This window comes from Hypoxylon fragiforme, assembly GCF_022984875.1.
Source record: "Hypoxylon fragiforme strain CBS 206.31 chromosome Unknown GGS25scaffold_4, whole genome shotgun sequence".
Taxonomy (NCBI): domain Eukaryota; kingdom Fungi; phylum Ascomycota; class Sordariomycetes; order Xylariales; family Hypoxylaceae; genus Hypoxylon; species Hypoxylon fragiforme.
Window position 1 is genome coordinate 81,182 of NW_026054759.1, and position 14,320 is coordinate 95,501.

Here is a 14,320-nt window from a genome sequence, read left to right on the forward strand (position 1 = left end):
GATATACGACTAATCTCACTAAAAGGCGTAATTTGATTTTTTAAATTTCAATAAAAGATCTTATGCATACATCGGTCATAGCGCCATCGCAGACATCACCATTTTATTCTCACCCTAACTTTCTCTTCTTTTCTACAATGCCAACGACTTTGGTGATAGCAACCATATTATACTATCAATCTCAGATGGAGCGGCTTATAGATAGAGATATAGCACAAGCATCTAATTTGTTTTGCTCTGGATAGACACAACACGGCGCAAGGGACATAGCCCATGATGGAGTATCTCATTCGTTTTTCACAGTCGCATGAGACCTTCCGCTTAGCGGAGATTCAGTCGCTCGCTATCGTCGAAGGTATAGACCTCAACGTCATTTCTTATAGTGAAGAGGTAAATCCTGTACACCATCAATACCACTCATGACTCTTTGTGCTTACCCTTACATAGTCACCTTTCTGCGTAGTAAGATTGCCGTCCGAAGATGCTGCGAAGGCTCTTTTAAAGCGCTCTGTATTGGCGCAAACTATCCATGAGCACTGGGGTACAGCCGAAAACTACGATGAGCTTCACGCCATCATCAAGCGTGATACTGCTCATCTGTGGCCACAATACAAAGATGTCTCATTTAAGATCAATATAGACACCTATCAGGGCTCTCGACCGGATAAGCGGAAAATAGAGCTCATAAATTCATTCGCCTACTTAGCCTTCGAAGGCTTAATTCTGCTAAAGTCCCCCGATCAAGAATTCACCATCTTCGAGCAATGGGACTTTGATGCCGTGCCGCGGAACCTCCCTGACCCCTTACGGATCTATTTTGGCCGTCTTGTAGGTCGTAGCGTAAGGGAAGTGATCAAGACCTATGATCTCAAGAAGAGAGGATACATTAGCACGACCTCTATGGATTCTGAGTTGGCTTTGGTTACAGCGAATATTGCGCTTGCTGCGCCAGGAAAGATTTTCTACGACCCTTTCGTGGGAACCGGCAGCTTCCCGATTGCCTGTGCACATTTTGGAGCTCTTGGCTTCGGAAGTGATATTGACGGCCGCAGTGTCCGGGGTGAAGGCGGAAAGAAAAGTCTGAAGGGCAACTTCCAACAGTATGGATTGGAGAAATTGCTAGGTGATGTTTTCGTTTGCGATTTGACGAACAGTCCTGTGCGGAGAGCAAGAACATTTGACGGCATCGTCTGTGATCCACCATACGGGGTAAGGGAAGGATTGAGAGTTCTGGGCTGTAAAGATCCGGAGCAGAAGGATGCCTGGCTCGTAGAAAAGGGGAAGCAGCTGTACCGGTAAGATATCCGTGACGAACCCCTGAATAGGGATTGCTAACTCGAACAGGAATCCGCGCTTCGTACCTCCCAAGAAACCATATAGTTTTATGGCCATGTTAGATGACATACTTAACTTTGCTGCCGATACATTGGTGGATAATGGCCGTCTATCATTCTGGATGCCCACGGCCAATGACGAAGAGCAAGAAATCCCCATACCAGCACATCCATGCCTGGAACTCGTGGTTGTCTGCACTCAAGTATTTAACAAATGTAAGTTTATTACATATATTTTCCGTTATAGACTGAGCTTATAGTATGTTAGGGTCAAGAAGGCTCATCACCTACCGTCGCCTACCAGAGGCCGAAGTAGATATGTCTGCCCTTTCGCAGAGGAAGCAGGAGGAACAACAGAATGGCCATACCGCAGACGACCTGAACGCGTTCCGCCGTGCTTACTTTAAGGGATTCAAATCAGAAAAAGCGAACCCAGACGTTGTGAACTAATAATAAGATACAAAGTCATATTTCGTAAGATATCTTCATTTCTGGATGAGGTGCAAGAGATATCATGGCTTTCTACACATTCCGATGTCACAACTGCTGTCGAGTGCTTCAATCTAATCAGCAAAATTAGTTGCATGTGGTTAAAAAGTTCACATTGCCTCTGGCCTGACGACTACTCAAGTGCTCATAATAGAGTTTATGTGTTGCCCACTCTCTGGTCCTTAATGCCGTGGACCATGTAGGCATGCACTAGGATGTATCTAGGGTTCGTGCAATTGCTCCATTTCCAAAGTTAACGTCAGCGGGCCGTCACGTCCATCTGAATCCAACCTTGAACATTTGAGTTTGCCCCGAATGAACTCTATTACTGCTTGAATATTATCAATTGATCTCATCCTAGCAACGGTTACCGAGGTACATATGTAGACACCTACATGTACATGTAGATAGTGTTATACTAGGTATCAATCCTCATTGTCGCTTCACTGCTGTTTTGTCTAGGTATATATACTTTTAGTCAACGCTTACAGATTTACAGAAAGATTATTCAGTTAATATTCATCGTCAATGTTGTCGCGTATGTTGATCACTTCAAATTTTCTCTTGTTACACCGTATGCAGCTTTCCAGATGTACATACATATGTCCCACTAGCGGCGTCAATATACATTATGTATGTACAACACATGGCACATTGTCTCAGTCACCAAAAAACGCCTCCGTCAAATACTTGAATAAGTACATAGCATGAGGGTGTGGAATTTGGGAACCTCAAAAACATTCCTATCAAAAGTAATTCTGCTATATATGTAGATATTCTCGAAAGTATGTGAGATGAACGGAAGGGTAGAGAATGGTGTTATGCATTCTTATTATTCCTCGGGTCCCTTGTGTGATATCATCGAACCCCCAAAGAGTCTGAACTCGTCAGCATTGAAGAGATTCCCCTATACTTCTTCCGTTTCTAGCGGTCAAGGATTCAACTAACTCATGTGATTGAATAAAAGGCCTTGGCTTTTGCACGTAGTAGGTATCTGCATATGCACACAGGTACATCAAATTTAACGTGTCTAAAGGATCATCTTCAAAGATATCAACAAGATCTTTATTCTATTACTACTTGATATAGATAAGTGTTTTCCTACCAATACCACGGACATTAAATAGTAAATAACTTTAAGGCATATTAATAACGTGGTGTATTCAGCATCTAAAGTATGTATATCCATGCCTACTAAAGTACCTATAATAAATAGTACATACGGCATAGTACATTAGGTACTTGAAATGTTATTCTTAGACTGACGGCTATAAAAACTCCCCCCCCTTTTATATCCCTGTTCCAAGCCATAACCAGTTAAGACAACTCTTGGGACCGCCTCTCCACTCTCCACCCCCAGAAACTCAACACCCCTCGCCCAGACTTACAGAACTCACACTACACACTACAATCCTGCAACAGGTCAAGCCCACCCAACATTGAAACTTGTGAAAGTCGGCATTCTTTAATCCCTACGATAATTAAAAAGTCGTGTACTTATTTACCACTAGGTACTATATTGCCCGAACGCTCTGGCGATTAAAGCTTTCTGTTCTTCCACATTGATTATCACGAGACAAATCGCTTTCTTTTCTTTTTCCCGTTTAGCTTTCTCTTTTTTTATTTTCCCCAATGTTCTCTTCTTGTCTTTTGCATTAATCTACTTGTATATTTCCACGAGGCGACAACAATTACATACCGCTTTATTGTTTATTCAGACAGGCACATGCAGCCCATCGAATGAAAGTTCGGAAGACAGATACAGATACTGAACAATTCTGTCAAATTTGTCGAGAGACAAAGAGCCCTGATATACATACTACTTACAAGTTAGGGGACCATAAACAACATTGAACTCTTTTCCTATCGATATACGTCCATACGTCCATACGTCCATACGTCCATCCATCCTACCTACCTACCTACCAACCTACCTATAGAGCTATAGTGCCTTAGGTAGTCATGCCTACCCCCTCTCGAAATCCGCCTCCCGACCTCCCTCCCCGAACACATAGCTCCTCGTGCCCCGACCCAGATGAAGTATTACTTCGATCCACCAGTAGTAGTTGGCGACCCGACCAAGATGGACTAGAAATGAATGTTGACAGTCAAGAGTCATCCTCATCCCCCGAACCTGATAGCGCACTCTCACCTGCCATGGCCCAAGGCGCAACACATTCGCGATCAACCACTGAGTCACCTAGGCCCGAATCGAGAAACAGCAATGAACCTGCTCTCTCTTCTGATCAAAGCGACGGTCTTTCTCAAACTGCATACAAGCCGATGGATGCTGATGACGACACCCTGGTCAGAAGCGACGTCGACGGACTAGCAGGAACGCGACCACGTGGCGGTTATGATGTCGCTTCCCTCGGCGCAGATGGCGAGAAGCTGGAATATGGCGTAGCACCTGGTAGGTTGCAGGAATATACCTATGCGCCGTCAATGGGATTTGAATCTAATGTTCGGGTACGTTTCGCAAAGAATCCCTTCTGTTCTGTCATACCACGTTCCAACAAAGTCGTTGCTAACCTTGGCTTAAGATAATACCTACGTCTCCCTCATCCTTCCTACGACCGGGCAGTAAATTCCACGGCACACAACAGTCTGAACGACAGGTGTATGATGTACAAGTGGAAATTAAATATGTTGACCTAAGAGAGTCGTTTCTATGCGGGTTTCTCAAGATTCAAGGTCAGTTTGCCACCTGATTTCCTACTCCTATCTTTTGTAAACTATGCAGGCTCCGCTAACTTAACGAACCTCTCCCCCCCCTGCAGGCCTAACTGAAGACAACCCCACCCTTACAACCTACTTCGAGGGCGAGATTATTGGTAGCAAGTATGGGTTCATGACCAAGCATGCAACCTGGGGCGCAACAGAGAAAATCGACCTAAATCATTGGAGCAAGTTTACCGCTTTCCGACAGTACAGCAAGCAAGTGCGCAAGGGTGTCGTGACGATCCCGAACTTGGCGCAACGCGAGAACATCTTTATGCGCTGGAAGGAACACTTTCTCGTACCCGACCATCGTGTTCGTACCATCAATGGTGCCTCTTTTGAAGGCTTTTATTACATTTGCTTCAATCAGAAGGAAGGTAGCGTTAGTGGAATATATTTCCACTCCAAGAGCGAGAAGTGAGTTATCTCCCATTTCATGCGCCTTTATATTATTACAATTGGATTTCAGTGTTATCCTTGAGTTCTCAACACGAGCCCTTGTTGTACTATGGATACCTTACGCTCCAGATTCATTACGCCCAACATAACTTTAGTGATGGGGTGCTTATTTGCTAATATCATATAGGTTTCAACAACTCGAACTTAAGCATGTCGAGAATAGGGGCTGTTTCCCTGCTCTCGAGTTTCGGTAAGACATGAATCTTAGCTGTATACAGCGTAAAGCACACAACTTCCTAGGTACTTTGGATGGATAGATCAATCCAGTGAGATGATTAGTCGGCACAGGTGGGACGTTCAAGATGGCAACGTTTACGGGATCACTCACTCGATCAAGAGTAATTTTAGGGGCAGGACGATGGAACATTGAAGTAGGCAATGAATCGTATCGATAAACTGGCGTGTCAGTTTTGGTATCGCAAAGACATAAAGAGCAACGGACGCGACGAACTTAAGCGGTGTTGGGGCCACTATACAGAAAGAGGGACAGCCGGGGTTTTGGTCTTCTGGTCTTGGTGTTTCTTTTTATTGGCTCCAACCAGAGAGACACAAGGTTATGTTCATGACCTAGACGTTATTATAGCATTTCACGGACATTGCGGCTAGCGAGCAAACAGGGGGGGTTGGGGGTATATTTCTGGCGAGTAGGAGATACAGCTAGTACTCCGTGTACATAATGACGAATTATACGGCTTCCACCATCGAGCCACCATCTCCCTGTCCTCTCATCTCTCTCTCTTGTATATTTTGCTTTGCTTATCTCATTACCATCACCGTCACGAGATGGGCTTTATCTTGAAATGAAGCGAAGTCAAACTGAAGACGAGCGCCTTCAGATCTTGCACTAGGTAGTAGAACACTCGGAGTCCCTCGGGATCTGCCGACTCCGTAACATCGATTAAAGAACCGATCTTTGCTGTCTATAGATTCGAACGAAGGTTAGGATTTGTTGGCTTTTTATAGACGTAGCATGTGTAAGACGTAGGCAAAGGGGAAAAGTGAAGAGACTTGCCTCGAATGATATGTGATCATTACCCACACGGATCTCCAGCTCCTGACGACCGTCCTTGTTCTTCTGCGGCCATTTGGCATCGTCTTCCTTCATGATCTCGCTCGTCTTGACGATCCGCTTGATCTCGTCTACTACCAACGAACTGACGCACACTGTACCACAACACATAATTAGCCCTGCTTGCTATTTGTTCTTCTTGCCCAGGTAGGTCTTGTGGTGATGAATGGTGGATGGGAGATGTGATGCGGCGTACTTTCTTTGCGGATGAGACTGTCGTTTCGGTAGTTCGAGTTGTTGGCGTAGCGGGCCACGGCACTGCGGCCGTCTCCTACGACTCGGATGTCGAATTCTGCGTACTGCTGTTAGACATCATCCTACTTGATATGGAGCTTATATATGTTTCTATAAGATATGTGTGGGTGGGCTATGAAAGAACGTACCGAGGAATTCATGACCAAATCGGCCGGAATGACCTGAGCTGTAGAGATCAATGAGTTAGCTGCCAAAAGCTCCGTGATATACTTACATAAGTATAGATACTGTTTGGTGGTTGTACGTACTAGTAACGTATATAAAAAGGTTCGGCGGTCGAACCCATGCTTGCGATAAACGGGTTTGCTATCAAAGATTAAAAGACGACCGAGTACTGTTTGGAAGTAAAACCTACACCGTTGAAGGTGTATGTATTATGTAGTAGGTTTCGTCTTATTTTGGCTTCAATGTTGTCTTGTCTTCAGTTGATTAAATGATTAAATCATTCAGCCTCGCAACAATTGCGACAAGGCACTGGGTAGCTCGAAAAGTTTAGCGGGGCATAGCACTTTAATGGACATGGGGAACAGGGGTATGTACTAGGCGGTCAGATCAATTGATTGTACTAGGTTAGGTACCTACTAGGTAGTACTGCGTAGATGGTGTACTGGGTACTTGCATATAGTTGACACTCACATGCAATGCTGTCAGCTTCAATGTTTCAACAATAGTTTAGTTACTAGTTACTAGGTAGTTAGTTACTAGGTTAGTAGAAAAGTCAATCCATCGGGGAATCTTCGGAAACGGATTATTTAATGTAACGAACTTAGTTCAGCCAATCATATTTGTTTATGCATTCAGGAGGGACAGATTGTGGCATTTGAACATTCTTGTGGCCGACCCGTTAGTACCAGGTATGATATTGGGCCAGCTGGACGATTCATTATCACCAAACTTTCAACTTTTTTGAGCATTGAACACCTTTGAATTATTCAAGGTTTCAACCTCACCACCACAGACACCGCCGTCATTCCACCTACACAACCCACGCAAACCCACTTCACCTTTTCGTGGGATGCATAATCAAATTGCTCTCTTTAAACCACCTCTCTAGCGCTAATACGGCATTCCCCTTTAAACCCATTTATTCAATCCTACTCTTTGCTTCGACAAATACGATAAATATCCCGCGAACTTGTGAACCTACGTCTAGTAACCGACAACTGTTTTAAAAGCTCCGTGAGCTTTTTTGTGTCTTCACCTATCCTCTGCTATACGAACGAATAGACTTAAATTTCCCAACGCGGTAGGGAGCCGCAACAATTGCCCAGCATGGCGACCTTCCTTGAAAATGCATACAGCTTAGTCCACCAGGACAATACTGCTGATGTGCCTTCTATGTCGGATCTGCGCATGCAGCTGGAGAAGGGCACAGACGAAACCAAGGTCGAAACCATGAAGCGCATTCTAACCGTCATGTTAAACGGCGATCCCATGCCGCAGCTTCTCATGCACATCATCCGATTCGTCATGCCTTCGAGATATAAACCACTAAAGAAGCTGCTATATTTCTACTACGAGATCTGCCCCAAACTCGATGCGACTGGCAAGCTGAAGCAGGAGATGATCCTTGTCTGGTGAGTACAACACCAGCTTGATCCCATATGTTAGGGACTGGCTCACTAATAGCTTTGGTTCTAGTAATGGTATTCGAAACGACCTTCAACACCCTAACGAGTATATTCGGGGAAATACATTGCGCTTCCTATGCAAGCTACGAGAAGCCGAGCTGATCGAACCCTTACTATCCTCGGCCCGGGCCTGCCTTGAGCATCGTCACGCATACGTTCGAAAGAATGCTGTATTTGCCATTGCCTCCATCTTCCAACATTCACAGTCTCTCATCCCGGATGCCGCCGACCTAATCGCCACTTTCTTGGAAGGAGAGAGCGACGCCACTTGCAAGCGCAACGCATTTGCTGCTCTCGCTAGCATTGATCATGAAAAGGCCCTTGTCTACCTAAGCTCCGTCTTTGAGGGCATCCCGAACGCCGAGGAATTATTACAGCTGGTCGAACTCGAGTTTATCCGAAAGGATGCCGTCCAGAATACCCAGCACAAGGTAAACTAGCTGTGGCTGTAGCTATTTTGATGTATCGGCAGCTAACAAATGACCAGGCCCGATATCTGAGACTTATTTTTGACCTGCTCGAGGCTGGGGCCTCTACTGTCGTCTACGAAGCTGCTTCGTCACTAACCGCCCTCACTAGCAACCCAGTCGCAGTAAAAGCGGCGGCGGCCAAATTCATTGAGCTTAGTATTAAGGAAGCCGATAACAACGTAAAACTTATTGTTCTTGACCGAGTTGACCAGTTGCGACAAAAGAATGAGGGTATACTTGACGATTTGGTAATGGAGATTCTAAGGGCATTAACCAGCCCTGACATCGATGTCCGGCGAAAGGCCCTCAGTATCGCCTTGGAGATGGTATCTAGCAAGAATGTCGAAGAGGTCATCCTCCTCCTTAAGAAAGAGCTTTCCAAGACGGTCGACCAAGAATACGAGAAGAACGCCGAGTATCGCCAACTCCTCATCCACTCCATTCACCAATGTGCTATCAAGTTCTCGGAAGTTGCTGCAAGTGTAGTGGATCTCCTTATGGACTTTATTGCCGACTTCAGTAATAATTCCGCAGTCGACGTCATCACGTTTGTCAAGGAGGTCGTCGAGAAGTTCCCTAAGCTTAGGCCATCTATTGTTGCGCGACTAGTAGAGACTCTCAGTGAGGTTAGAGCAGGCAAGGTGTATCGCGGAATTATCTGGATTATTGGAGAGTATTCCCTCGAGGAGAGCGACATCCGTGATGCTTGGAAGAGGATACGCGCTAGCTTGGGAGAGATCCCGATCCTTGCCTCCGAACAACGGTTATTGGACCATGTGGACGGCGACGACAAAGAAAAAGAGCAGACTAATGGTCACTCTAAATCGACAGCACCGTCAGGATCCAGAAGAGTTCTTGCCGATGGCACGTACGCTACTGAAACCGCATTGACTAGCAGCTCGGCAGCTGCTGCGAAACTCGAGGCCGTCAAGGCTGCCCAGAAGCCGCCGTTGCGACAGCTTATCCTCGAGGGCGACTACTACTTGGCTACCGTGCTTTCTGCCACTCTGACTAAGTTGGTTATGCGCCATTCTGAGATCTCTCAAGATAAGGCACGAACGAACGCGCTCAAAGCCGAGGCTATGTTGATTATGATTTCCATCATCCGTGTTGGCCAGTCGCAATTTGTCAAGGCTCCCATCGACGAGGATTCGGTCGATAGAATAATGTCCTGCATCCGATCTCTCGCTGAATTCTCGGATCGGAAGGAGTTAGAAACAGTGTATCTTGATGATACGAGAAAAGCGTTCCGGGCTATGGTGCAAGTGGAAGAGAAGAAGCGAGAAGCCAAGGTTGCGTTTGAGAAGGCCAAGACCGCTATCCAAGTTGACGACGTGGTGCAAATTCGACAGCTTTCCAAGAAGAACGTGGGAGACGGGACCGACGAGATTGAGCTGGATCTAGAGAAGGCCACTGGTGGGGAATCTGTCGCAGAGGATCTTTCGTCGAAGCTGAGCCGTGTTGTCCAGCTGACCGGATTTTCCGACCCTGTATACGCCGAAGCCTATGTCAAGGTTCACCAATTCGACATCGTCCTAGACGTTCTCTTGGTCAACCAGACGACCGAGACGCTGCAAAACCTGTCGGTTGAATTTGCTACCCTGGGTGACCTCAAGGTGGTTGAGCGACCTACTACGCAGAACCTTGGCCCCCACGATTTCCACAATGTGCAATGCACGATCAAGGTTTCGTCTACGGATACGGGTGTGATCTTTGGCAATGTTGTGTACGACGGCGCCCACAGTACTGACACCAATGTTGTGATTCTAAATGACCTTCATGTGGACATTATGGACTACATCCAGCCGGCCACTTGCACGGAAACGCAATTCCGCACCATGTGGACGGAATTCGAGTGGGAGAACAAGGTCAACATCAACAGCAAGGCCAAGAGCCTTCGCGAGTTCCTGGAGCAGCTGATGGCCTGCACAAATATGAACTGCCTCACGCCAGAAGCTAGTATGAAGGGTGACTGCCAATTCTTAAGCGCCAACTTGTACGCCAGAAGTGTCTTTGGTAAGTTTTCCATCTCAGCCATTTTGCTTCTTGCTTCTTGCTTCTTGCCTTTTTACACATACTAACGATTCGTAGGCGAGGATGCTCTAGCCAACCTGAGCATCGAGAAGGAAGGAGAAGATGGGCCGATCACAGGCTTCGTCCGCATAAGAAGCAGGTCGCAAGGTTTGGCTCTCAGCCTAGGTTCTCTCAAAGGGTTGAACAAGATTGGTACTGCGGCAGCTTAATCTGGGGAGAAGAGGTGATCTATAATTAGATAATGATCGATCCAGAGATGGCCGCGGTATCTACATCCCTAGCAGGGGTGACGTATCTCTTTTATAAGTTGGCCGGAAGGGTGTGTGGGCTTACAGGAGACCAAGGGTGGTTTAAGAGGTGGTAGAAGAGGTGCGATTCTGACGAGGATGAGGATGAGGATGAGGATACTAGGTATACCAGGCGAAGATTTTTGAGTCGAGGTAGCATGGATCCCAAAAATGGTGCTGGAGTACCTTTGGTATGTAGGTATGATTAAGCAATGCGACTATTTACGACGAAAGGAACTTGTTATTTGACTATGCCAAGCTACAATTAACTCATGGTAATTATGTTAATAGAAATGAGTGGAATAGAATCCCATTCGTCTTTGAAGGACTTTGCTATGTTAATGGAGATGGTGAATGTTGATAGGTATCACATGTGAATCTAACAATCGCACGGCGTAAGACATACCTCTGTATGCTTACACGACAGCCAAGCCCAGCGACCACCATAGAGAGATAAAACGGCATTCGGCTTGGCGTGGCATAGCCTAGAACGTTGGAGCGTGGAACGTGAATAGTGGCTAAGGGCTCAAGATGGCGGTTGCTTGAAGTTCGCTATGCAGCTGGGCTAGCATCTACCCAGGGACTTTAGGTAGGTAGGTAGGTAGGTAGGGGATGTACTTTATGTCTCAAGCCCGCAGCGATCATCTCCCCAGGTTTCGCTGATAGATTGCGAAGTCGTAGTGAGGTATATTGGCATGTAATAGGTAAGGAGGTAGGTATTTAACGCGCTTGGATTGACCGGATCGGGAAGAAAGTTGTGTCCATCTTGAGCTGACATACTTGGTGCTTGGCTGACGAAGCAGAGGCATCCAAGTGTCTGTAGGTATGATACCTACCTACCTAGGTCCTACACAAGGGCATTATATTCGCTCAGTCCAGCCATCCCTTCGGCATTTATTTGCATGAAAGGGTAGGGTGGACAAACAAGCACCTAGATGAGCTATGATTGCCTATCACCTTGCAGGTGGCTTGCTGGCTTACTTGGAGCTATTTATCATCCATGATTTCTGTTATGGTTGCTACCTATAGGTAGGTAAGTAGAGAATGAATGAATGAGATATGGTGCCGGCTATTAGTTATAGTAAGTCAGGCATGAATGCGGGTGTGGGAGGTTTAGTCCATGCACCTATCTCATCCTAAAACAAGCCTTGCGTTGTGTTTGCCGGCAAGTTGATCTAGATAATTAGAATCTGTGTGTGTGTGTGTGTGTGTGTACTTGATAAGACCTATATAAGAGCATCTTTTGTTGTTTCGGTTTGTTTCGACTAAGAGTACGAAGTATCAGTATCACATGAACTAACTACCGGGATTTATTGCTTTTAGAACTCGGGAGTAAGACAGATTTTATACCTCGGGTTGTCCCGGTAGGGCGGTAGGTAGCCCCCTTGACTTACATGTATACACATATTTAGTTGTAGTGTTTCTTTACCGTGTGTGTGTGTGTGTGTGTGTGTGTAGGGAAGTTAATGAATGTCTGGTATTTACCCCAGGGCTAAGAGCACTGTAGGTAAGCAGTGACCCCACGATCACACGACATTGCATATGCAGGCTCGGTTGATCTGTCCATCCCCGCTTCCATCCTGCCAGCTAAAACCCCCATAGCAGCCCTGGAGCGGTAGGTAGGCGGATCATATGGTGGGCAGCTAATTAACTTAGCAAGCACCTTAGCAGACTGGGACTAAACCCTTTTCTCGCAAATGTGTCGTCGCATCGCCTCGTCGTATCGTTCCATCTCGGCTCACCCCCGTCCCACTCACCATATGATGGCATACATAGCAGTCGTAATCAGATGTAGCGCGTGTATCTTGGCTATGATTTTTTTGTTTTTGGAGGGGAGTTGAATGTTGTGTACTCCAACTCTTGATGTTCCCCTATATTATACCTAACCTAGGAAATGTATATAAGCTGGCGGTGCCTGCCAAGGGACACGGGTTAGCTTTCCTTTGTTCTTTTGATATTGACCATCCTACGACTTACTTGTATAAACATTGAATAAAATATCGAAACTACTACCTGTTCAAGGTTAAGTTAGTAACTACCGAATTACTTCGACTTGTGTAGTAACCTGGCTGCTCCTTCGGTCTGCTCGTCAGAATAATAACATCGAATCTTCCTCGTCGAGATATACCTACCTACCTACCTAGTGTATATAAGAAACCAACTTGAAACATCCTACCTACATATATATACCTACCTACCTAGTAGTATATAGTACCAGTTCTCTGCCGAAGCTATCAACTACTCACCTCACTCATCCTTCGGCGCCCTCTTACTCATACAATACACATCAAAACCCACCAAAGAGCCAAAATGCCGATGAACCTCAATGCACCACGGCCCTTCACGGCCACGTCGCCCGTCCACCCAAGCTACCTCCCCGCTCTCCACAAATCAGGCCGCATCGAGAGAGGAATGTAAGTTTATTCACCCCTCCTACCACTAGGTACCAAACCTCATCGTCACCCTCAAAAGTATCCACCACCACCACCACCCACAAAACTAACCAACCCCCCACAGTGCCACAGCAACCATAGCAGCAGTAGGCATCGGCTACGGCCTCGCGCGGTACAAGGCCCTGCAGTCCGAGCAGTGGCAGAAACAGCAGCAAGCAGCCCAGCACCAGACCTTCCGCAGCGCAGACATGGTCGGGGCACCGGCGATGGCGGTCGTGACGGTGGCCAGTACTACTAGCAATGGGAACAGCCGAGCGGCGAACGAGGCCGTCGAGGACGCGTATGGCGACCGCACGAGCCTCGCGGAGCTGGAGGCGGCGGTGGCGGCCTATGAGAGGGAGCGCAAGAATTGAGGTAGCTTGGTTGCCTAGGTAGGCTACCTGTCGAGGTGGTTTTTCTTGCGCCACTACAGAAATGCTTCTGGGTTTCTGTTGGTTGATTAATGGTCCTTTTTCTCGTGGGTACTGCGAGCAGGCGTTTATGGCTGGCTGGGTGGCTGGATGGATGGATGGCGGGCGGGCTGTCTCATCTCGGGGTTTTGTGCGCTGGAGTTTCGGATAGGTAACAAACATGAAAACGTGGGCGGAGAGGGATGGTGAGAAGAAGCATTACCTAAATGAAAGTATGGGTAGTGAATGAGTGCATTGGGTTTAGGCGTTACTACTCGGAGAGGAGGGGGGGAGTGAACTCGCCTCACTCAGCTTTGAGGCCGGTACGGTATAATATACATGCCGCCGGCATGGGTAGCTTACCTATACATTGCCTCTTACCTACCTATCAGGCTACGGCCAGTAGAAATACATCTCTGTTAAAGTTACTTTCCGTTGCCTTGTTTTATTCAATGCTATGAATTTTGGGGAAGTTGATGTTCTTGCTATGCTCAATATCAGCCCGGTAGAAACAGCAAAAAAAGGAGAACCCCTCGATGTATAGGACGTGTGCTAGTTCGATGTCGTTGTCAAGCTCCCGAGTCACCTGTAATATACCTAGGTTAACCTAGTCTTATTGCTACAGTAGGTAGGTCTCTTAAGACATGGCTTAGTGCTCAGATGTGAGACATAAACTTCAGTCTTCTTCACCAGGAGTAAAACAATTGAATTACATGTTCTACAGAGAAG

The 14,320-nt window shown here is 46.5% G+C and overlaps 5 protein-coding genes across 5 annotated transcripts; 4 read left to right on the plus strand and 1 right to left on the minus strand.

Moving 5' to 3' along the window:
• Positions 1–276: 276 nt before the first annotated feature.
• GGS25DRAFT_513678 (tRNA guanosine-2'-O-methyltransferase TRM11) lies at positions 277–1,784 on the plus strand (the record flags this gene model as incomplete). The annotated part of the gene is made up of 4 exons (XM_049262906.1): positions 277–390; positions 448–1,295; positions 1,345–1,550; positions 1,603–1,784. 4 exons carry the CDS (start codon positions 277–279, stop codon positions 1,782–1,784), a joined length of 1,350 nt encoding a protein of 449 aa, XP_049117312.1.
• A 2,001-nt stretch (positions 1,785–3,785) lies between these two features.
• GGS25DRAFT_520131 (vacuolar import and degradation protein-domain-containing protein) lies at positions 3,786–5,197 on the plus strand (the record flags this gene model as incomplete). The annotated part of the gene is made up of 4 exons (XM_049263842.1): positions 3,786–4,292; positions 4,367–4,517; positions 4,604–4,961; positions 5,131–5,197. The coding sequence occupies 4 exons, from the start codon at positions 3,786–3,788 to the stop codon at positions 5,195–5,197; spliced, it is 1,083 nt and encodes a 360-aa protein (XP_049117313.1).
• A 517-nt stretch (positions 5,198–5,714) lies between these two features.
• GGS25DRAFT_484249 (Mago nashi protein) lies at positions 5,715–6,891 on the minus strand. Its single transcript, XM_049260445.1, has 5 exons — positions 6,576–6,891; positions 6,456–6,493; positions 6,269–6,364; positions 6,016–6,167; positions 5,715–5,923 (listed from the first exon to the last, which is right to left on the minus strand). Exons 1-5 carry the CDS (start codon positions 6,611–6,613, stop codon positions 5,780–5,782), a joined length of 468 nt encoding a protein of 155 aa, XP_049117314.1. The 5' UTR covers positions 6,614–6,891; the 3' UTR covers positions 5,715–5,779.
• A 283-nt stretch (positions 6,892–7,174) lies between these two features.
• On the plus strand, positions 7,175–11,031 carry GGS25DRAFT_211722 (Coatomer, beta subunit). Its single transcript, XM_049256879.1, has 4 exons — positions 7,175–7,904; positions 7,969–8,389; positions 8,446–10,444; positions 10,520–11,031. Exons 1-4 carry the CDS (start codon positions 7,600–7,602, stop codon positions 10,669–10,671), a joined length of 2,877 nt encoding a protein of 958 aa, XP_049117315.1. The 5' UTR covers positions 7,175–7,599; the 3' UTR covers positions 10,672–11,031.
• A 1,318-nt stretch (positions 11,032–12,349) lies between these two features.
• Positions 12,350–13,981, plus strand: GGS25DRAFT_211678 (uncharacterized protein). Its single transcript, XM_049256878.1, has 2 exons — positions 12,350–13,163; positions 13,267–13,981. Exons 1-2 carry the CDS (start codon positions 13,060–13,062, stop codon positions 13,553–13,555), a joined length of 393 nt encoding a protein of 130 aa, XP_049117316.1. The 5' UTR covers positions 12,350–13,059; the 3' UTR covers positions 13,556–13,981.
• Positions 13,982–14,320: the final 339 nt, after the last annotated feature.